The following is a 20,922-nucleotide window of genomic DNA, read 5'->3' as shown; positions in this document are numbered from 1 at the left end:
AGAAGGGGGTTGGTGCGGGGGGCGATGGGAACCCCTCCAATTACATTAGAACGATTCGAAATATATCTCCGTAACCCTAAACCGCGCTGCTGGTGGGGATGCAGCGGGTTGGAGGCGTTGCCAACCGAGGCGGCGCCGCAGAACTGAATGAGATAACAAGGACAATCCCCAGCCGCCCTGGGTACCCACGGGCCCGGCTGAGCCGTGCAGGCCCCGCGCGGTGGATGCTGGGCCGGGGGCCGCGCGGTGCCCACTGGGAGCTGTAGTCCTGCTCGGCGCTGCGCTGCGAGCCCTGGCAGGCGGCTGGCGCGGGGCATGCTGGGAGCTGTAGGCGGGCGTTGAGCACGCGGCTCCGCCACCATTTGCGGGCGCTTTGTGGCCGAGCGGAAGCCGTCAGGGCTCGTTGGAGCGGCAGCGCGGAGCGCCTCGGCCTCCAGCTTCCCTCCACGGAGCCCTTCCCGCTCCGCCCAACCCCGTCGCGGCCTCCCTCGCTGCCGCGAATGCCTCTGGGCCTATCCCCGCCGCCATGTCAGCGCCCTTCCCTCCGCCGCGCGGCGCCTCTCGCGGTGCACGCCGGGAGCGGTGGTCCCCGCTGGCGGCGCGCGGACTGCGCTTCCCATGAGGCCTCGCGGCGGGGTGCGCTGGGAGGCTGGAGGCGCGCGGCGCGCAAGGGCTGCTGGGAGTTGTAGTTCGGCGGCGCAGCCGCGACGGACGAGGGAGGGGGTGCGCGGCCGGCGGCCATTATCTGGGAGCGCGGCGGCAGGCGCGGAGCCGACCGCCAGGCTCCCCAAGCCGCCTTCCGAGTCCCCGTTGTCGCCGCCGGGCGGGGTGGGGCTGCCATGGCGGCGTAGGCCTCGGCCCATCTCTCCCCTTCCTCCCCGCTGCTCTCGCTGAACGCGCGGCGGCGGCGCGGCCTAGCCCGGAGGGCGGATCCTCGGCCTCGCGTAGCGGCTGCCGCCCGCCCAGGGGTGCCCTCCGCGGGTGGCCATGTCCCTGGTGGCCTACGCCAGCAGCGAGGAGGACAGCGAGGCGGAGGAGGCCGCGGATGAGGAGGTGGAAGCCCCCAGCACCCCGCCTCATGACTCCCCAGTCCCGCAGCCCCCGGCCCGGGGGGGGCTCTTCGCCGCCCTTCCTCCCCCCAAAGCCTCCGTGCTGCCCCCGCCGCCGCCCCCCCAGGGCAGCGGCTTCCCCTTGTTGCCGCCCCCGCCCTTCCTCATGGGCCCACCGCCCGGTGCGAGGGGCTTCGGCCCACCCCCGCCCGCCTCGAGCCCGACCCCCGGCCCTGCCGAGCCATCCGCCGGCAGTGGGGAGCAGCCCCGGGCCGGGGGACTCCTCCTGCCTCCCCCCCGGAACGCCGCCAGCGTTGCCTCGGCCCCCGGCCCGTCCCCGCCCGCCTCGGGCCCCGCTGCTTTGCCCAGCGCCGGGGGAGATCTGGGCCTCCCCAAGCCAAAGAAGAGGACGGAGCCGGTGAAGATCGCAGCCCCCGAGCTGCACCAGGGAAATGTGAGTATGGGACGAGCCCCGCTGAGGGGGGGTCAGCCCTGGAGCCCTGCGTTGCGCTCTCCAGGCGTCGTTAGGTCATGAAGCGCAAGTGCTGTGTGCCTTGGGGGGCAGCCGGGCACTGCAGCCTGCCTGGTGCCGTGGTTGTGGCATCTGGAGAGATCTGTCCGGACTGCCAGCCCTAATCCTAAAGCACTTTGCAGAATTAAACTGAGATAGAAACCTTGTTTGTAACTATAATGCACCTAAACCCAGATGGTCTGCACCCTTATTTATTGGTGAAGTCAGTGCATTGTTTTGGAGCTGTGTGACCTTCTTGGGAGCATCCCAAACAAGCCTGCCTTTCTCTTCATTCTCTCCTTTTCTTTGCTTTGACATCAGTAGATCTTCCTGACAGTGTATTGGTTGGTTGTCTGAATGCTTCAGGTGTCCACCAGGCCTGTAGGTATTAAATTCCATCTCAACTTCTGCTTTTTTTTAGTTCATACTTGCCTGATGCATTATTATGTGGTTCCTGAGCACTGAATCTAGGTGCCTGGCCGTCAGCTAAGGCACTCTGTGACTACATGCGGGGAGATACGGGTCCTCATCCCCCTTCTTGTGTCCCTGTGGACAACTGCAGCACTGGTGGCACTCTGGAACCCATGGGTGACACTGAGACCTTCCTGTCAAAGGAAATCTTCCTCTGTCTTGGGAGGATTATGGCAGTGTTGGCGCACAGAGGGAGCTGTTCTCCGTCCCACACTGAGCGTCGTGGTGCTGTGCGTGCTCCAGGGAGCTGCACTGCAAAGCTGGGGTCATACCCACGGGGGCAAGGAGCTTGAAGGAAAGGTTTCATGGTTATGGATTTATCAACAGTGCCAGTGAATAGCGGTCTGCCAGCATCAAGGCCCGCGGGAGCTGAGATGAAGTCAGCATATCTCGCTCTGCTGGAGCAGCAGCCTGCAGGGAAGGAAGGGTGAGAAGGACACTTGCTGCCCCCAGACCAACAAGCAGCTTGCTTTGGCAAATCCAGAGCTCCTGCACAGCTGGCCTCTCTGCTGCCCATCTCTGATCTCCTGCCTGATCTTAAATGTTTCGTGTGCTCCACATGTATCAGGCAGGGGGGTGTACGGGCAAGCAGCGTGCAGGTACGGTCCATCCCCTGGTACCCACTTTTTGCTTACTCATTTTCTTGCAGCCCTTCATCAAACAAATGCTCAGGCTCTTAGCTTCCTCGCCGGTCCTCACAATTACTGAAATAAACGAAAGGAGTTGTTTTTTTTTCTTCTTTTTTTCCTCCCTCTCCTCCCCCCACCCTCTGTGTTCAGCAAATTGGCTTTGAACAGAAACACTGCAGGTCCTCGGGGTGCTGAGTGCACGCTGCTGAGAGAGAGAAATCCCTTAGAGCTGGTCCTGGTGCTTCCTGGAAGCCCCTTTGCCTGAGGTGCAATCCCCATTTCAGCCCTTTCTCTTTACAGTCCTCTCTATCCCTTAGGTTTGCACCTGTGGAGGGGCTCCTGGGCAGCCTGCTTTTAGCTGCTGTCTCCCGAATACAACGGATTGGTTTTATTGCAGCTCTGACTTGCATTTATTTACGCGTGTTCTTTTTCGTTGTCCTGTTTTATAATTTAGATAGTAAACTGGCAGAAGACCTCGTTTCCTGTAATCTATTTAAAGTGGCTCTGCAAAGCAGTAAAATGATAAAGATGGCAGGGGCCTTTCGTCATGGCGGAGATGACCAGACCTTACGCTCAAGTTTTTAATGGATATTTAACAACTCCGAAGTTATTGTGAACAGTTCCCTATTAATCTCCACCGTGAATTTTTACACCCTCGCTTTGTGTGGCTTTGTGCTTCCCCTCTGTTAACGTAATGCTGTCTGTCTCTTTGAAAGGGAGCGCTGACCTTTTGTTGGGAGGTTTGTGTTCTTTGCCTTGCTGGAGGTTTATTTTCCTGTGACTTCATTGAGAGCCAGCAGCTCAGATACTTGAAGTGCTAATTTCTGGCAGGAGCCAAATATGCGGAGTATCCGTGCCCACCCACTTTTGCTTTAGAGCAGCATTAAAAAGCCACTTCAAAAAATGGGGAGTTTGGGATTAGTGAATCCTTTTTTTTTTGTCCCGTAAGTTGGATAAATGAACTCGAGCTGGAGATGATTTTTTTGATTGCGGGTGTATTGCTCTGATGAGATTAGAAGAGGTAATGCTGACTTGTTTGCAAAGCTTCAGGTTTTACAGTGGAATGCAGCTTATTTTCTGCCTCTGCTCAAACAAACTAGAGCAGATGTGGCTGCTGCTACTAAACTAAGTGGCAGGAACTGCAGTCTTGCTTGCTATGGGCAGCTCGGTGATCTCCCATGCTCTCCTATCTCTTTTTGTCCTGACACTGATGCATCAGCAAGGCTCTGAAAGAGCCTGACCACAGCCCGCTGTTGCTTTCAGTGTGGCTCTTGGCAGGTTAAACCCAGCCCTGCAGTGCTGTGATCCCCTGCTGCTACAAACTGAAAATTACCAAGTCGCCTAGCTGGGGTTGGTTATTGGTTTTTTTAGTCTCTCAGGTTGTGCTAAGCTCTGTTTTTCTTTCTCAGTCAGATTCGGAGGAAGATGAACCAGCAAAGAAGAAAAATACTCTTCAGGTGAGTACCTGGTATATTGAATTAAACAAGTTGCACAGGAAATAAGCATGTGATAGATGTTGGGTTTCCGCTGTTGTAAACCAGTTGCTCAGTTTAGCACAGGGCTCTCAGGGTATAAAATTCCTGGGGTGGCAAATCCTTTTTGGGAGAAATTTCCTAAATTTAAATCTCAGGAAAAAAAAAAAATACATGTATTAATTGGAGAAGTAGATGGGTATTTGTACCAGTTTTCCTTTAAAAATCCCACCAGCCTTCTGTGCAAGAAAGCCCTTCAGCGTGTTGGAAGTAGCAAGCAAGAGTGCTGAGCCATGGGAAACCCATTAATACTGTTAGAATCGGAGGAGATAATTGGCAGGGAGTCAGGGAAAACGAAATGGTCTCGCTCATTTCTCTTTCTTTCTATAAACTGCGTATGAAACTCACCAGGGACGCGGCGAGGGCTCTGGCTTGTCCGCTTTGCTTCCTCAACCCAAAAACTTGACGGTGAAAGAGACCAACCGGTTACTTTTGCCCTACGCTTTCTCGAGGAAAGCAGCCGACAACGCCTCCGAGTCAAAGACTGCAAAGGCCCTGACCTCATCCTCCTCCAAAACAAAACCTCTGTCGAAGCCGGCCGTAGCCACGACTCCTTCTCCTTCCGCTATCAAAGCTGCCGCGAAGAGCGCTGCCCTCCAGGTAACCAAGCAGATTACGCAGGAGGAGGACGACAGCGACGAAGAGGTCGAGCCAGAGAACTACTTCTCCTTGTCCGACAGGAACGAGCCCAGCGTTGTCGCCGCCGAGGCGTACATGTACTCGGGCCCGGCGGTGTCGGAGGACCCGCCACCTGGGACGGAGCCGGAGCCCCAGTTCCAAGATGCTGCTGCCAATGCCCCTCTGGAGTTCAAGACGGGAGCGGGCTCCAGCGGTGCTCAGCACAGCTGGGTGCCCAAATCCGGAGATGACTACGACCCTCAGCCCTACGGCCAGTTCCCTGCTTATGGCGATGCCGGCGGGACTGATGCGTATTATCAGGTGGGTTTGGAATGGGGGGGGGGGGGCTCTGCGTTCGTTAATGAAGCAGGCTGTGGCTTGTGGAACCCCAACCTGAGCTCTCAGAGATCCACAGCACTTACTACAGCCAGGTTCTTCTGGCACGAGAGCCGTAGAAGCTCTTTGTGGGATAAATGTTTAATGGCTGCACTCACTGTCAAATGCCCCAGCAGAACTGCCCCTGCTCTTGTCAGGGTGCAGAACCAGGGATCGCCAGAGCTGGTACGTGAAGCCAGGTTGTTTCTAGCAATTCAGCAAAGTTGAGTTGCTATTGAAACAAAAAACGCCCTGTACTCTTCAGTAGTGCCAGAGTAATGAGGTGTAATTAACAACACCTTCCATCAGCCTCGCGAGGAGGTGCGTTTGTAATGTTCTGTGCTTCCCATGGCCCTGGCTGAGAGAGCAGCAGCTCCCAGGGTGAGGTATGAGATTCAGTATCACATCTCTGGGCCTCTGTGTACGTTTGCCCCAGGATCCATCTTGCTTTTGCTGCAGCGACGAACTGGTTTTCCTTTTGCTCGCAGGATTACTACAGCAGCGGGTACTACCAGGAGATGGAACCAGCCCAGGCACCACCCCAGGAGATGAGCACCGACTCCTCCTTCCTAGACGATGAAGCGGTTGGCACTTATACTATCTATCCCAAAATGGAGTTTGCATTTAAGCTCTGCTAGAACATAGGACCTGCTTGGCAGCCTCGGTCCTGACCCTCCAGCACGACCCGTGCTCCGTGCCGAGTTGGACCAGATTGTTGTTCCGTGGGGTCTAGTGCTGTGCTGTGGAGACATGCAGTGTCCTTCCAGCAATCTGTTGGGCTACTGCTCCTGATGGATTTGCTTGCTGTATAAGTAGGTGATGCTCGTTGTTCCCACCTAGCCCAATCTTGTTTTTGTTAGGAGTGTGTAGGGCGGCTAAGGTACCTTGGTAGGACGTTCAGATGCTTTCTTGGTACCTCCTCTAGCACAGCAGTGGACTCCCCACGTCGTTGAAATGCTCAAGGGCTATAGCTCGAAAACCTGTTTTTAAAAAAGAGCAAAACCACCTCTCATTGCTGATCTGATGTGGAAGATGCCAGCCTCGTCAGCCAAACGAGTAAGGGCTGCAGAAGGTGGCTTATCTGGTGCTGACTTCCTCTAGGAACCTCTGCTTTTGAGATTTCAGTTATGGAAGATGGATATGTTAGCAGCTGAACTTGAGGTGCTTTCCTGACACCTGAAACAAGGAGGCTGAGGGTCTTCTCATGAACAAGAGATAAATGTTGTGTTTCCCTCTAGGGATAGGAAAAAATAGGCGTAGGAAAAGAAAGATTATAATCTTAATGTGAAGTGCTTTAAGATACTCTGATCTATAGCAAAGCAGAACTGTCCTAAAGAAAAAAATTCCTCATTGGTAAGATATATGGTAATGTGGCCTGTCCCATGCTAGGGGAGCAAAGAAAGGGGTCACCCTCCAGCTACCTTTAGTTGTTTCAGGTTGTTGGTGTGTGATGTTTGTGTGACTCCGGTTGTTTCTGTCCTTCTTTCAGTTCAAACGGCTGCAAGGCAAGCGAAATCGAGGCAGAGAAGAAATCAATTTTGTGGATATCAAGGGTGACGATCAGCTGAGTGGAGCCCAGCAGTGGTTGACCAAATCCTTAACAGAGGAGAAAACCATGAAATCATTTAGCAAGGTACGGGGAGGATGAGAGAAATGCTGACTGGGGTTTTGGAGACCTCTGTTCAGTTCCTGTTTCAACCGTAGCTGGAGCTGTGGTAGAGGCTCTGCAGTCACTGCTGTAGGGGGAACAGGGACCCTTATCTTCTGTGTTGTAAAAGTAGTTATGCATAAGAGAATAGCGAGGCTTCTCACAACACAGTGTGGGTGGTGAAGAGCAGCCAGGAACTGCTTCGGCCTGAGGAAGTCTGCCCACAACCTTAATGTGAAACAAATGCTTCTTGAGCTGGCCTTGTGCAGGCTCTCGTCGCGTTTTGCTGTCTGGGTCAGCATCTTGGTGGGTTTGACAGTTTATCTGATCTTGCTTTCTAGAAAAAAGGAGATCAGCCCACAGGACAGCAAAGGAGGAAACACCAGATCACATACCTGATCCATCAGGTGAGTACCCTCCCTGCGGCGTGGAAACCAACACAGACAGAACTGCAGGAGCCTGGTGGCATTGCCCCTTTGGCCCTCAGGATTGCGTGGTTCAGAGCTCCCAGCTTCTTGCCTTGCCCCTCGCAGCCAGCTCCAGTGCATGTGTGGTTGTGTTTGGTTACGAGGCTCGTTGCCTCCTGTCTAATTCCGCGTGGCTGCAGCGTGGTTGGTAAGCAGCTGCCGAGAGCGACCCACAAAAGAAGCCGCGTTTCAGCATAAATGAAATGCCTGTGCATCCCAATGAATTCAGGCCTCTGTCAAGATAATTGTGCTAGCTCCTGTAACGAGCCTTCTAGCTGAAGCACGCCGTAATCCCCGTCAGCAGGGGCAGAGGAGGGTAAAATACTGCTGACTCAGCTGAGCAGCAACTCTGATGCTAATCTCCTCGATTTCTGCAGGCGAAGGAAAGAGAACTGGAACTGAAAAACACATGGTCTGAAAACAAGCTCAGTCGACGTCAGACTCAAGCCAAATACGGATTCTGACACCACCGTCCCATCTTTTGGCTCTTGTCCCAGGTGACTTACTGTGTCAGACCTCTCCTGGCCTTCGGAGACCGGCCGGGCTGGCGTTGAGTGCTGTCTGCTCGGTGGGTGGGAGGACACTGCACTCCCCTGCCCGTCAGGAAAAAGGGGTTTCCTGTGAACCATTCCTGAAATTCCACCTCCAATCGTTCCCCGCTCCTTCACAAACAGTCGTGTGGAAGGTTCAAAATCAGGTCTGCTCTGTACAGCCAGCCACAGTCCCAGGGTGCAGCTGCAGGAGGTGTGCTTGGTGCAAGGCTTGGAGCTTCTGTCCTGTAGGTGCAGGGCCCCGTGTCCGAAGCAGCCTCGTCATTGGAACCTGAGGCGGAGTCTTGACAAACTTCCACGTCCCACTTTGCTCCTTCCTCGGACTCGCTGCACATCAAGGGTGTCATTTTTCTTTCTAAAAGACAGTTTCAAGAGCGATCCTGTTTGTTGGGGTTGTTTGTTTTTTTTTGTTATTGTTTTAAATGAGACGTGGTCATGGCCGTTTAATTTTTGTCTGAGTAAATCCCGTGCTCCTCTCACGCGAATGGTGGATTTTTGTTTTTTTGTTTCCTTCGTGTGTCTGTGCATGTGGCCAAGTTACTGTTTTTAGTCTTGGCTACACCAGCCTGTACATCTCAAACCACGCTGAGGGGAAGCTCTTCTTTTTTTTTGTGTGTGTGTGTGTGTGTTTCGAAGGAGAAGTAGAGTGACAGATCAGAGCTTGGAACAGAAGTGAAAACGCTGCAGTGTCGAGGCTGCAGAAAGCAGCGAGGACCTCAGCTGCTGCTGAGAACTTTGGGGTATACCTGTCCTTGTGTGTTTCCCTTTTTCCCCTTCTTCCTCCTCCCTCTGACCCAAGGCCGACAGTGCTGTAACCATCTGGTCTCCACCCTTGTTGAACTGAGTATTCCCAGTTTCCTGGGAGCAGGCGCAGTGAAACGTGCTGCGATACACAATGATACTGTACATTTATTTTTATTTTTTTCCAGCTTTTTAGCTTGTTTGTATCCATTTTGGTCCCTATAAAGGCATCACGTCTGATTAAGTGTTAACCTTACCCTCTGGGCTGGGAAAGGGGAGACCACGTCCAGCCTTAACTTTTCTTTATTGAAGGTATTAGGTCTAGGTGATATGATTACAAATCATGTGCGACCTTGCTGGCCCGACCCATGCATCTTTAGCCAAATCTCTGTGGCCTCTCTTAGCTCATTGTTCACCCAACGTGTGATGCTGATGGGAGCAGGGAGCTGGGCTGGTTCTTTAACTCACATTCCCGACCCCAAGGGTTGTGTTTGTTGTAACTGCAGCTCAAACAGCGAATAATGGTGACTCCCTGTAGTAAAACTCCAGGAGGCTGTTTTTCTCCCATGACCAAGAAAGCAAACCCCAACGAGAGAATTCGTTTCCTAGAATATTTAACAAAAATAAATAATAATTAAAAAAAAAATGTAACTCCTAGTTTAGTTTTCCTGGATGTTTTAGTACTTCGCAAGAGCCAATTTTGAGTCTTTGAAATGACCAAAATAAAAAAAAAAAAAAGTTACTGTTGAGTAATTTATTCCTATCTTATATGTACAGTGAAATCCTCTGCCAAGAGATTTGATAAAGGAATAAACTTTTAAATGAAGCGAACCGCAGCTGTTTCCAGTGTGAGGTGCTCAGCCCCGTGCTCCAGGCGTTGCTGTTGCTTCTCTCTGCTCTCTCCTCGCTGTGGCACCTTGAGCTCTTCAGTGCTGGCTGTTCTCTGAACGTGGCCCATGGAAGCAAGCAGGGCAAGGTGAGGATCACGGGTTGGATTCTGCTGTTCTGGTCAACTCCTGTTGGGTTCATCGCCCTCTGCTGCGTGTGCAGCGAGGGGCAGGTGGCCCAAATCTGGGCCAGCAGCAGCTGGAGGGCTTCTCCCCACTGCAGCTTCGTGGGTTGTGTGGTCTCAGCTCTTCTGGCTTCATGGCTGCCGGCCCCTGCGTGAGCCCAGGGACTGAGAGCAGCTCTCAGAGCCTCCTGTTTTTTTCCTTTTCGATATGTAATTGCTCATTTTTAACACTAGAGGGGAGTTACGAGGACGGTAATCACGGCTGACTTTTGCTCTGCTTTTAGCCATTTATGAGCAACAGCACGAAGGCTTGTGAAAAACGGAAGTGATTTTCTTAGAGGTAGAAGCATAAACCTCTGTTCTCCTTTTCAGTCCCTATTTTGCAGCTCCAGCACGTCCAAATTTGGGTCTCTGGCTGCTCTCAAGCGCTTTCCCTTCTGTTGTGGCTGAGTGCAACCAGGACTGATGAGAACCACGCTCACTCAGTGTCACCGTACACTGGGGGCAAAGAGAGGAATTGGGGGTTGTGCAATGGGGCAGCCCTGGCTCGGTGTCATCCTCCTGCTCTGTTTTGGGGCTCGGTGCTGCCCCGTGCTTGGTGGCTGAGCAAGCAGGCAGAACTCAAGGCATGTGTCAGCAGGACCAGGCTTGTTCCAGCAGGCCAGCAAATGCTGCGTGCGCGGCACCAGCCCTGCCCGAAACCCATCTGGTTCTGCTCTAATAGCCTTTTCCCTCCACCCTGATTCTATTCATAGCCATCTCTTTCTGCGAAGATAAATTAAATCCGTTCTTCCCATCCTCTCTGAACACGGCTTGGGAAGCAGGAGGCCGTGCCAGGAAAGGCGTGCGAATCCCAACACGGAGCTGCTGGATGCTGCTGGTATGCCCAGGACTGCCTCCAAGGTCCAGGGGTCTCCCCCTGCCCTGCAAGAGCAGAGCAGAGCGGGCAGACCTTGTGCCAGCAAGAGGTTGGGCGTTGCCTTGGCCCTACCTGGATGCCTTTAGGGGTGATCTCTAGGAACCTGCTCGTAAATGTTCTCTGGGGCTGCAGCTTGCTTGGCGCTGCTGGTCCTCGGGCTGTACACGGGGTCATCGAACTCCAGTGCTGGGTTCACTGGGACCTGGGGGATCTGTGGGAAGGGAAGCTCTGGTGAGGTGGTGCCTTGGCGCTGGGTGAGGGCTGGGCTGGAGGGCCTGATCCTGCACCGTGCGCTTGGCTCCCAGCATCTCCCTGCAGCCAGTGCCCACCTGCCCTGACCCCCACTGCTCTGCGGGACGCCTCGCTCAGAGCTCATGCCCTATGGCAGATGCATGGGAACGCACCTCTGGGGCCGGCCGGGGGGCTGCTCTCTGCATGGTGCTGGCAGTGGGAGTCGCTGGCAGCTGCCTTCTGGGGAAGCCCTGGCTGGAGAGGCTGCGGAACAACCGCCGGCGCAGGAACGTGGTGGGGGCCAGCACGGACCCAGGGCCCCGTGTGCTCCGGGGGGGTGGCTCCTGCTGGGCTGTGGCCACCTCCGCGTAGATGTTCGCCTCGGGGTTAGGGCTGGACCTCCAGCCCATGGCGTAGAAGGGGATGGGCTCCACGGGCAGAGCTGTGCCCTCGTGGGGATCCGCGTAGGTGTGGAAGCGCACGAGCTGCTGGTACTTGGCGTCGAGCATCTCGACGGGGATGGCTTCGGGATGTGGCTGCGTGGAAGGGCTGTTGGGTTCTGCTTCTTCGCTGCCAGCGGGGCTGCGTGGTCTCTGGGTGGCCACCGAGGAGCTGACCTTGGCCGGGAGTGGCAGGGGGATGCTGGGCGCCTGGAGAGGGAGGGAATGCTGGGGGCAGCATGGGATGGGGCTAATCCCAATGCACCAGCTGCATCCCCATACCATCCCCATCCCATGGGCCAGCAGTATCCCTACCCCAGCTGCATCCCCACCCCATCAGCACCCTTCCTCTTGCGTGTGCTCCGTCCAGGCTGCCCTGGGAAGCAGCTCTATGGCCCTGGCCCTGCCTTTACCTCCTCGGGGCCTCTCTCTGCTGCTGCCTGCCCGTCTCCTGGCACCCGCTTGGCAATGGTGCTGTACGCTGGGTGGTTTGCTGGTGCATTGCAGGATGGGGAGCTGCTGTCTGTCGCTCCACGGGCCTTGTCCTGCAGAGTGCAGAGGGTGAAGGGAGGGCAGGGGGGGCACGAGGCCAGGGCAGGCCCAGCCGTGACATGGTGTGATCCCCAGGGTGGAGGTGGCACTGAAGTACCAACCCCAGCTGCGACGCTTTGATTTCCCTGGCCTGGATGCCTTGATTTCCCTGGAGAAAGCAGCCCCCCCCCCCGTGAAGCAGGAAAGCCGCTGCTCCTCCCGCCTCCTGCTGGGGCTAACGAAGCAGCTAATTGCTGCAACGAGCGGGCGTTGCTTACCTGTCCCCGTGGCACGGTCAGCAGCTCGCCGTAGGGTGGGATGGGAACGCGGGTGTAGTGCTGCAGCAGCTCGGCCAGCTCGGGGTGGGCACTGTGCTCACCCAGGATCACGTAGCGCCCGTCGGGCAGCTGGTCCAGCACAAAGTGTCGGCAGCGCTCTCTGCCCCTGCAGGGGGGGGGGGACAGAGGGGTTGGTGGTGGCACACAGCGTGGGGTTGAGCGTGCCCACACCCCCGGGCTGGGCTCCCTCACCTGTAGGACAGCACGAAGCCCACCGTGCTCTCGCTGAAGCGCACCAGGAAGCAGCCCAGTGGCTCATCCTGCAGCATCTGCTCCGCGTCCCTGCAGGAAGGGATCCCAGGGCTTCGCTCACCTTTTGGAACAGCCCAGGGGGGGGGGTGCGGGACCAGCTGCGGGACCCCCTGCTCACCTGCGACTGATGAAGCCGTGGAACCAGGCTGGCAGTTTGCCCGTGGCCCCCAGCCGATGTACCTGCGTCTGCTCAAACCACAGCTTGTTGCGTGCCCGCAGGGATGCTGCAGCCCCCTCGGGCTGGGAGCAACCCTGCAGCACCTGGCAGGGAGCGAGGGGCGGCTGAGGCTGGGGCTGGGGGCCACCCGCTGCCCCCTGTCCCCCCCTGCCCCGTGCATCGTGCTGCTCTGCACTCTGGGGCTGCGGAGGGGTTGTGCCGTGTCCTGGCTGGACGCTGCCTGCCTTGTCCTCAGCGATGCATTTGAAGGTGATGAAGAGGGGTTGGGCGTCATCCATGGAGCCGCCTGTGATCGGGGTTGCAGAGAGGAGCGGGATGAGGGTCCCAGCAGCCCCCGTGCCGCCCCATGGGTTGCTCCTCGCCCTGTTTCTCCCCGGTCACCCTCACGGCACTGCTGGGAACCCAAAGCTCTGGGAAGAACCAAGCCTGTGTGTGTGACACGGGATTCTGCGTGCGCACAGGGCTCAGCCGGGTGCCGCCAACGCTCGGCCAAACAAAGTTAATCCTGAGCAGATGCTCGAGGGGGTGGAAGAGGCCACGCTGTGTCACAGCTCTGAGTCACCGGGACCGGACCAAGCCCGTCCAGAGTGGGGTCCTGCAGGGCCGAGAGCACCAAGCTGGGACCTTAACGTGGCACTGAGAGGACCTGAGAGCTGCACGCACCCAGGGTGCTTCCATATCCAAAGAAGCCCTAAAAGGAGCGGGGAAGGCCCACCAAAACCACAGGGAGGAGCTGAGCGCCAGGTCCCGCTCCCCGCGCGCCTTTGTCCTCCGTTGCCATCCATCATGGGGACAACACCTCCATGCCTCCTTTCCAGTCTTTGCTTCCCGACCTTTTTTGCTCCCACCTCGGCGCACAGACCCCTGGGACACCCCCAGCCCGCTCCCAGCCCTCACCCCTACCTCCACCGGGACCCGGGGGCCGTGGGGTGGGCAGCGCTGGTGCTGCTCGCAGGGCGGTGATGGGCAGGAAGCAGCGAGCTGCACGCCGGGGCCACGTCACGGAACGACGGCAGGGGCTGCGGGTGGCACCGTGAGAGCGTCTCTTTGCCCTCTTTCCCTTCACCCTCAGCATGTTCAGCTGCTGATGGCTGTAAAGCCGTGCAAGCGCTACCTGGGTGCACCTGGCGCTTGCTGTGCCAACGAGGCGCGTTGCAGCTGGGGGTGCAGGGCTGGCTGGGCTCCCTTCTCCCTGCACCCACAAAACCCCTTTCTTTGTCCCATCTGCACCCCCGTTTCTTGCACACAGCCCGGCCTGCAGCTCTGCTGGAGCCAGGTTGCAGCCCCGCACCGGCGCTTTGCACACCCACGGTGGGGACAGAGCACCCCCAGCCCCACGGCGCGGTGCCCCCCCCGGCTCTCTCCACCTTAAGAAACCTGTTCCTCCTCTCTGCCCTCACACCCTGCACCGTTTCCCCTCCGGGCAGCCGGGTTACACTATTTCTATCGGTGGTCAGGCAGGTTTCCTGTTTGCAACCCTGGCGCTCACGGCTGCGGACGGAGCAGCCACGGCCCCAGAGCTGCTCCTCGAGGATGTGACCCTACAAGGCCTCTCCCAGCCCCTGTGCAGCTGGCCGGGCTCTGCCGGGCGGGGACAGCGTGGGGGGATTTCTCACGAGACCTTGGAAGCAGACGCGCAGCTCTTGGCGTTTCCTGCTGTTTTTTTTCCCGAGCCACTGCCCAGCGGCTCCCAGGAATTGTTGCAGCTTCGAGGAAACCGGGGTGCAGCAGTGGCACGGAGCAGAGCGTGGCACTGTCCCACGAGGGGTGGTCGTCCCCATCACCAGATCCGAGAGCAGAGGTAAGGGTGCCGCGAGTTGGGGTGCACAGCAAAGCCCTGCGGAGGCAACAGCATCGCCTTGGGGACAACAGTGCCGCTGTCACCACAAAAGCTGCCTCAGACCCCCTCCCCCAGGGCCCCCACAGCGCTGTCACATGTTGGAGATGGTCACCCGGCTCCAGCCTACGTGGATCCGAGGCTGTGCAGCGCCTGGCGGGGTGCCCGTGCTGCCCGGGGGTGGCACGGGGCTGTCACCGCACAGAGCGGCCGTCCCCGGGGCTGGCGGTGCTGGGAGCGAGCAGAGCGCGACTGGGGGAAGGCTCGGGGTAAGGGTCTGGGCTGGAGACAGCTCGGCCATCGATGGGGACAGCCATGCACAAAGCCACCAGGTCTCGTGCTCCCTCATTGTGTTCCCTTATCGAGGTGTTGTTTCCTGCTGGTGGGGGGGACCCTGCCGCCGGCACTGGGTGCGACCCCCCAGCGTGGCACACTTGGCCACGCGCCCTGCCTCCGTTTCCCTCTCGGCTCGGGAGCTGAGCCGAAACCCATCGGTGTGGTGAGTTTGGGGGGGCTCTTCCTGGCCCTGCTGCCCCCCCTCCCATCCGCCTCTCCCTCTTTGTCTTTGCAGCAATGGCTGAGGACGACGGGGCTGCCTCCGACAGCCCCCAGGTGAGAGCAATGTGGGGGGGCTCCTGGGGGGGTGCAGGCTGGGGGAGGAGGGGCAGGAGACACCAGCGAACCCCCCGCAGTGTGCACCAGGAAGACGTGGTGCTCCCCAAGGGTTGGGTTCCCCCCCCTGCCAGGGCTAAGCCAGGTCTGTGCGCTCCTGCAGGTGGTTGCCCTGCGTGCGGGCAGCGTGGAGGAGCTGTACGAGCTGCTGGAAACGCTGGGCAGGTGAGCGGGGTGGTGAGGTGTGCGGAGTCGGGGCATTGCAGCTGTGCCCCCCCCCCACACACACCCCCCCCATCACCACCCACACCCTTGGGTTCCCTCGCAGTGGGCACTTTGGAGTGGTGAAGCGGTGCCGGGAGCGCAGCACGGGCACTTTTTACGCTGCCAAATTTTTGAAGACGCGGCGGTGCCGGGGCAGCCGGAGGGGCCTGGAGAGGGTGCAGGTGGAGAGGGAGGTGGCCATCCTGTGGGAACTGCAGCACCCCAACATCATGCGGCTGCACGACCTCTTCACCAGCAGAGCGGAGATGGTGCTGGTGCTGGAGCTGTGAGCGGGGTCCTAGGGCTGAGTGTGGGGGGGGATACCGGATTTGTGCTCCCCCAAAGCCCCCCACCCAACCCCCCAGCATTGCCCTGTCCTGCAGGATGCGTGGTGGGGAACTCTTCGACTTCATTGCGGAGAAGGAGATGCTGTCGGAGGAGGAGGCCATCGAGTTCCTGGAGCAGATCCTGCTTGGGGTGCAGTACCTGCACGGGCGCCGCATCGCCCACTTCGACCTCAAGGTGCCTGTGCAGGTCCCTGGCTGACCATGGGGTGTCCCCCCAGCCCCACGGCTTCACCCTACCTAGGGGTGGTTCTGGGATATTTCATTGCCCCCCCCCTACCCTTCCCCCCTGCAGCCCGAGAACATCATGCTGCAGGAGAAGGATGTCCCCAAACCCCAAATCAAGATCATCGACTTCGGCCTGGCCCAGAAGCTGGAGGATGGCGTTGCCTTCAAGAGCCTCTGCGGGACCCCCCAGTACATCGGTACGGAGCTCCCAGCTGGGCTGGGGGGGGCACTGGGACCCCTGGAGCCCCAGCTCTGTGGGGCAGACAAGAGCTGGAACAGATTCACCGGGATGGGGACCTGCACACTGGGGATGTATCTGGGGTGCCCGTGTGGTGCTCCCACCCGACGTGCCCCCCCTGCTCTGCCTTCACCCCTAGCTCCCGAAGTGATCAACTACGAACCACTGAGCTCCGCCACCGACATGTGGTGAGGAGCAGGACTGGGGTCTCAGGGGGGACCCATGGTGCTGCTGTGGGGACCCCCCAGAGGACAACCCTGACCCCCACCCTCTGTCTTTCAGGAGCATCGGGGTCATCACCTACATCCTGTGAGTAGGGGCGAGGGGAAAATGCAGCAGGGGGAAAGTGAGGCGCGGGGGCAGCGTGGCAGGGCCACCTCCGGTGCTCACGCTCCCTCGTGTCCCCGCAGGCTCAGCGGCTTGTCCCCCTTCCAGGGCGAGACAGATGCTGAGACCCTCTCCAACGTCGTGGAGGGCGCCTACGATTTCGAGGAGCGCTACTTCAGCGACACCTCCGAGATGGCCAAAGACTTCATCCGGCAGCTGCTGGTGAAGGAGCCTCAGTGAGCGCCATCCCTATCCCTGTCCCCATCCTGGGGTGTCCCCGGACCCCCCCACTATCACAGCCCTCCCTGTTGCAGGGAGCGCATGACGGCGTCCGAGTGCCTGGTGCATCCCTGGATTAAGGTGAGATAGAAGTGGGGTGCAGGGCTGGGCTCCCCTGGCCACCGAGTGCAGAGGGAGTGGGGAGGGGATGCAGTGATGATGCCACAGCTTCACCCCTCCAGCCCCTGAGCAGGAAACAGGCGGCAAAGAGGAGCCGCTCCTCCATCAACATGAAAAACTTCCGCAAGTTCAATGCCCGGAGGAAGTGGAAGGTGAAAGGGAGGGACAGCGGGGTGAGGGATGGGGACGGGGGGGATGCGGGGTCCCACCACCCTTGGGGTGCTTGGGCGAAGCCACCGCGCTCCACCCCAGGGCTGGGTGCATTTGGGCAGCGGGCTGCGGTGGTGGGGTCTGTGCTGCAGTGTTGCTGTCTTGGGGTGGGAGTGGAGGGGAGTACCCCCCCTCCCCCAACCTCACAGACCCCTGCCTGGATGCCCCCCCAGCTCTCCTACCACATGGTGTCCGCCTGCAACCGGCTGTGCCGCATGCGGCTGCTCTGCAGCCCCAGGACGGAGGGCGAGGAGCTGGTGAGAGGCTGGGGGTGCAGAACGGATGCTGGGGGGGCTGTGCCGTGGGGTGCCCCTTCCTTGGGGGGGGTGGGGGGCGGGGTCTTGTCCCTGCCCTTCAGCCCCTCTGTGCCCCTCTGTGCCCTCAGCGCTGCTGTGAGAGCGACCAGGAAGAGGAGGGCAGCCACCCCGTGACGCTGCTCCGCCGGCGGAGGAGCAGCTGCTCCTGAGCCCCCCCCGGGGTGGTGACAGCAGAGCGGGGCCATCCCACAAGAGGGACTTCGGGACCTTCCACCCCCCCCCCCCCCCCACCTCTCTGCCCAGTAGATGTGAACGCCTGGGTGCTGGAGCTGCTGCTCCCAGTGCCTCTGTGGTGAGGGCCACTGGGGCAGAGCCAGGGGCACTGCTGTGCTCCCCAGGTGCACCCTCACCTGAGGGCTCTGCCCTTCCCTTGGCTCTAATTTGAGAAATAAATGTGCCCCCGTCCTCGTATCCTGGGTGCTGAGCAGAGCAGCTTCCTCCCCCTCCTCCTCCTCCTCCTCCTCCTCCTCCTCTTCGCTCCTTTGTCCCCTGGGATTGTCCCCTCTCTGGGTCTCCCCGGGGGGAGCAGTGACCCCGCAGCCTCCCCACAATACCCACACCTGCAGAAAGCGAGGCACAGAGCATCATCCCAAGGACCTCATGGGCTGGGGGCAGCTCACGCTCCCTGACCCCCTCCAGCCCCACCGCGCTCGGGGCCGCCCTGTTTTCTCCCCTCTCTATTTCCCAAACAAGCCCTGGCCCTGGCCCTGGCCCTGGCCCGGCCCCGGCACAGTTGTCAGGCTAAATATTTTGTGTGTGGCAGCCGAAAACAAAAGTGAAGGGGCCGTGGGGCCACCCTTCTCCCGGCGTGCCTCGGCGTTGGCAAGGAGTGCCCGGCGTGCGGGGCCGGACGCGTGCCCGCCTGCAGCAGCACCGGGCAGGAGCGAGACGTGGCCCCACGGGATGGGGGCACTGGGGGCTCTATGGCTGCCGTTGACCCTACTGCTCCTCGGCCCCCTCCCGCTGCCCCCCGTGCAGGCCCCCTCTGAAAGTAAGTGGTGGGGAGTGGGGGTGACGGGTATGGGGGGTGTGGGGTTTGAAGTTCATGGCTGAGCCTCCAGGTGAAGCTTTGTGCTTGCTGCCTCGGTTTCCCCCCCCCCGAGGCGATGCCCCCGCTGCCACGATCCTCATCTGGCAGCACCAGCGTGGCTGCGACCTTTGGGGTTTGGAGCTGGGGAGGAAATGGGGTGGGGGCCCCGTGCTGGGCTCAGGGCGTCGTTTGCTTTTGTGGGAAGCGGTTCCACGGAGCCACTGCACTCAGCAGGGATGGAAAGCGAGGCTTAACCCTTCTGGGCTAGGGATGGGACCTGGGGGACATCAGAACCCGGGGGTCCTGATGGGTCCTGGATCAGGAAAAGCCCAAGGGGGCCAATGTGGGGGCATCTCTGGTGGGATCCCAGCAGGGTGGGGACAGGGGGACCCACATGCCTGGGTTTGTCGTTGTGTGTCTGCCCTTCTCTCTGCCCCGTGCCTCAGTTTCCCCATTGACAGACCCAAGGGGTTTGGGGAGGAGTGGAGGGGGAGTGAGGAAGAAGCAGCCAAACCCATGCCAAGAGCTGCCCTGGGGATGCTCCTCATTCTGTCTCTGCCCCCACGAGGGCACGAGGGACCCCAGCCTCCTCTCTGCCCATAGCAGGGACCCAGCTGTCCCCAGTTCCCTCTCTCCTTCTGTTTCCCCACTCAGCACAGGGACCACTGTGACTTTGCCAAGGTCACAGCTGTGGCAGCACAGGGCTGTATCCCCAGGGCTGATACTGCATCCTCAGCCCCACAGTGAGATGGAGACCCCCACATCCCAAGGATACCCCATGATGCTGGGTGGGGGGGCTCTGCGTATCATTGCCTCGCCGCACAACGCTGGGTGCTCCAGCTCCACGCCGTGGTGCCAGTGCTGCTTGGGTGTTTGGGGTACACGCCGAGCTGGCCGTGTTTGCCATCGGTGTTTACAGTAAATCCCTCTCTGGATATCAGTGAGCTTCTCTCTGTAATAACTAGGAGTCAGGTTTCAGGCTGGGGATGCTGCCGGAGGGGAGCAGAGACAGCAGGAGATGCTCAGCCCCACAGTGCCCCTCCATGGCTCCCACTCTCACTGGGGTGGAAAAGCCCCATTGCCCCATCCCTGCACGGTGCCAATGGGAGCAACCGGGTGGGAGGATGCTGTGCGCTCAGTGCTGTTACCCCAGGGACTGCAGCCTCCATGGGTTGGGCAGGGGGGTAGGATACGGTCCTGGGAAGCTCCCGCAGAGCCAGACCTCGTTAGCATCACGGATTCCGTGCTGTCCCCCTAGGAGCTGTGGTGCGCCGGCTGCCTGTCACGGCCACTCTCATCTGCCCCAGCTGCCCACAGCGACTGCAGGCAGCTGACAGGCAGGGCAGGACATTAACCCCTGCCACGCATCACTGTGGCCCTATCCTTGGGGGGGGGGGTGTGGGGTGGGGGACCTGTGTGGTGGGGACGCTCTGGGCCGTCCCATTGCCCCCGGGCCCCCTCTTGCCACCCCAGTCTGCGGCAGCATGGACATCCGCAACGACGTGTCGCAGCTGCAGAAGCTGGAGAACTGCTCCATCATCGAGGGCAACCTGCAGATCCTGCTGATGTTCACCACGGGCGCCGAGGATTTCCGAGGGCTCAGCTTCCCCCGCCTGCTGATGATCACCGAGTACCTGCTCCTCTTCCGCGTTTACGGGCTGGAGAGCCTGCGGGACCTGTTCCCCAACCTCTCGGTCATCCGCGGCACCAACCTCTTCTTCAACTACGCGTTGGTCATCTTCGAGATGCCGCACCTGCGGGAGATCGGGCTGCACAGCCTGGGCCACGTGCTGCGCGGCTCGGTGCGCATCGAGCGCAACCAGGAGCTCTGCCACCTCTCCACCATCGACTGGGGGCTGCTGCTGCCCGACGCCGTGGACAACAGCTACATCGTGGGCAACAAGCTGGCCGAGGAATGCGCCGACGTCTGTCCGGGCATCCTGGATGTGGAGAAGCCGTGTGCGCAGACCGTTGTCAACGGGCAGCTGGATTACCGCTGCTGGACCTCCAGCTATTGCCAGAAAGGTGGGTGAGGTGCTGCGGGGCTGCTCATCCCAGTGCTGGGAGCCAATGGGGGGCACTGGGAGGCACTGGGATGCGCTGGGAGGGCAGAGCCGGGCGCGCGTCTGTCCCTGCGTGGGAGCGAGCAGCAGCGGGGTAATCGGATCCGCGCTGTATCATTCTCCGGAGGAGAGGCCAGCTCCCAGCTGCCATGTTTTCCCAGCGGTGAGGTAAATACACGCCCCTCCCGGGCTCGTTTGCAGTAAACAGGAGGCCTGGTAATGAAATATATACTATAAACACAGATCCTTATCTGGGCTGTAACCTCAGCCACTGCCCCAGCACTGGCTGCACCACGTGGCTCCGCTGGGTAGCTGGGGCTTGGCATGGGGTGAGCCTCACCTGTCCATCTGTCCATCTGTCCTGGCTGTCCGTGCAGCCCTTCATCTGTCCATCCAGCCATCTGTGCATCCACCTGTCCTTCCACCCAAGTGTCTGGCCATCCCTCCATCCATCGCTCTGTCCATATACCCATCCAAGCAACCATCCCTCCATCCATCTGTCCATCCATCCATCCCTCCATCCCTCCATCCATCCCTCTATCCATCCATCTGTCCATCCA

At 59.3% G+C, this 20,922-nt stretch overlaps 5 protein-coding genes across 13 annotated transcripts in view; 3 read left to right on the top strand and 2 right to left on the bottom strand.

Moving 5' to 3' along the window:
- The window catches only part of LOC110388003 (feather keratin 2-like), a 906,242-nt gene that overhangs the window by 438,512 nt on the left and 446,808 nt on the right, over nucleotides 1-20,922 (bottom strand). The gene's annotated exons all lie outside the window — the stretch shown is intronic.
- Nucleotides 676-9,423, top strand: PRCC (papillary renal cell carcinoma (translocation-associated)). 2 transcript variants are annotated; one of them, XM_021376658.1, is made up of 8 exons: nucleotides 676-1,503; nucleotides 4,070-4,117; nucleotides 4,544-5,131; nucleotides 5,674-5,769; nucleotides 6,675-6,818; nucleotides 7,175-7,240; nucleotides 7,678-7,797; nucleotides 9,370-9,423. In XM_021376658.1, the coding sequence occupies exons 1-7, from the start codon at nucleotides 988-990 to the stop codon at nucleotides 7,762-7,764; spliced, it is 1,545 nt and encodes a 514-aa protein (XP_021232333.1). In that variant the 5' UTR covers nucleotides 676-987; the 3' UTR covers nucleotides 7,765-7,797; nucleotides 9,370-9,423. The 2 variants fall into 2 exon arrangements, with proteins under 2 accessions (XP_021232333.1, XP_021232332.1); XM_021376657.1 differs by lacking the exon at nucleotides 9,370-9,423 and having other exon boundaries at nucleotides 7,678-9,224.
- Nucleotides 10,088-13,594, bottom strand: SH2D2A (SH2 domain containing 2A). 2 transcript variants are annotated; one of them, XM_021376659.1, is made up of 7 exons: nucleotides 13,391-13,594; nucleotides 12,434-12,779; nucleotides 12,256-12,345; nucleotides 12,004-12,169; nucleotides 11,608-11,739; nucleotides 10,928-11,404; nucleotides 10,088-10,734 (listed from the first exon to the last, which is right to left on the bottom strand). In XM_021376659.1, the coding sequence occupies exons 1-7, from the start codon at nucleotides 13,566-13,568 to the stop codon at nucleotides 10,606-10,608; spliced, it is 1,518 nt and encodes a 505-aa protein (XP_021232334.1). In that variant the 5' UTR covers nucleotides 13,569-13,594; the 3' UTR covers nucleotides 10,088-10,605. The 2 variants fall into 2 exon arrangements, with proteins under 2 accessions (XP_021232334.1, XP_021232335.1); XM_021376660.1 differs by having other exon boundaries at nucleotides 13,397-13,594.
- LOC110387943 (death-associated protein kinase 2-like) lies at nucleotides 13,976-17,680 on the top strand. Of its 5 annotated transcripts, none has more exons than XM_021376685.1 (13): nucleotides 13,976-14,294; nucleotides 14,902-14,942; nucleotides 15,106-15,167; nucleotides 15,271-15,492; nucleotides 15,590-15,728; nucleotides 15,846-15,975; nucleotides 16,156-16,204; nucleotides 16,299-16,325; nucleotides 16,427-16,579; nucleotides 16,658-16,703; nucleotides 16,805-16,894; nucleotides 17,126-17,209; nucleotides 17,338-17,680. In XM_021376685.1, the coding sequence occupies exons 2-13, from the start codon at nucleotides 14,904-14,906 to the stop codon at nucleotides 17,416-17,418; spliced, it is 1,122 nt and encodes a 373-aa protein (XP_021232360.1). In that variant the 5' UTR covers nucleotides 13,976-14,294; nucleotides 14,902-14,903; the 3' UTR covers nucleotides 17,419-17,680. The 5 variants fall into 5 exon arrangements, with proteins under 5 accessions (XP_021232360.1, XP_021232363.1, XP_021232362.1 ...); XM_021376686.1 differs by lacking the exon at nucleotides 13,976-14,294 and adding an exon at nucleotides 14,577-14,599; XM_021376688.1 differs by lacking the exon at nucleotides 15,271-15,492.
- INSRR (insulin receptor related receptor) overlaps nucleotides 17,768-20,922 on the top strand; it is a 10,025-nt gene continuing 6,870 nt past the window's right edge. For all 3 annotated transcript variants that reach the window (XM_021376609.1, XM_021376608.1, XM_021376610.1), the window contains exons 1-2: nucleotides 17,768-18,260; nucleotides 19,773-20,324. In XM_021376609.1, the coding sequence (XP_021232284.1) occupies nucleotides 17,870-18,260; nucleotides 19,773-20,324 (943 nt within the window). In that variant the 5' untranslated portion in view covers nucleotides 17,768-17,869. The remainder of the gene's footprint in view (nucleotides 18,261-19,772; nucleotides 20,325-20,922) is intronic.

This window comes from Numida meleagris, chromosome 24, assembly GCF_002078875.1.
Source record: "Numida meleagris isolate 19003 breed g44 Domestic line chromosome 24, NumMel1.0, whole genome shotgun sequence".
Classification (NCBI taxonomy): Eukaryota; Metazoa; Chordata; class Aves; order Galliformes; family Numididae; genus Numida; species Numida meleagris.
Note: the sequence above shows the minus strand (reverse complement) of the source record. Positions and strands in the feature narration are given on the sequence as shown.

What these genes read in the sequence shown, in the direction of transcription:
- PRCC (XM_021376658.1), top strand. Translation starts at nt 988, where the DNA reads ATGTCCCTGGTGGCCTACGCCAGCAGCGAGGAGGACAGCGAGGCGGAG. An exon ending in GGACTGATGCGTATTATCAG is followed by an intron (nt 5,132 to 5,673) that starts GTGGGTTTGGAA and finishes TTTTGCTCGCAG; the next exon opens with GATTACTACAGCAGCGGGTA. An exon ending in TCACATACCTGATCCATCAG is followed by an intron (nt 7,241 to 7,677) that starts GTGAGTACCCTC and finishes CGATTTCTGCAG; the next exon opens with GCGAAGGAAAGAGAACTGGA.
- SH2D2A (XM_021376659.1), bottom strand. Translation starts at nt 13,568, where the DNA reads ATGCTGAGGGTGAAGGGAAAGAGGGCAAAGAGACGCTCTCACGGTGCC. An exon ending in GGGTCCCGGTGGAGGTAGGG is followed by an intron (nt 12,780 to 13,390) that starts GTGAGGGCTGGG and finishes CCCCGATCACAG; the next exon opens with GCGGCTCCATGGATGACGCC. An exon ending in CCCCCCGGCCGGCCCCAGAG is followed by an intron (nt 10,735 to 10,927) that starts GTGCGTTCCCAT and finishes CCCTTCCCACAG; the next exon opens with ATCCCCCAGGTCCCAGTGAA.
- LOC110387943 (XM_021376685.1), top strand. Translation starts at nt 14,904, where the DNA reads ATGGCTGAGGACGACGGGGCTGCCTCCGACAGCCCCCAG. An exon ending in ATGGTGCTGGTGCTGGAGCT is followed by an intron (nt 15,493 to 15,589) that starts GTGAGCGGGGTC and finishes CCTGTCCTGCAG; the next exon opens with GATGCGTGGTGGGGAACTCT. An exon ending in TCGCCCACTTCGACCTCAAG is followed by an intron (nt 15,729 to 15,845) that starts GTGCCTGTGCAG and finishes TCCCCCCTGCAG; the next exon opens with CCCGAGAACATCATGCTGCA.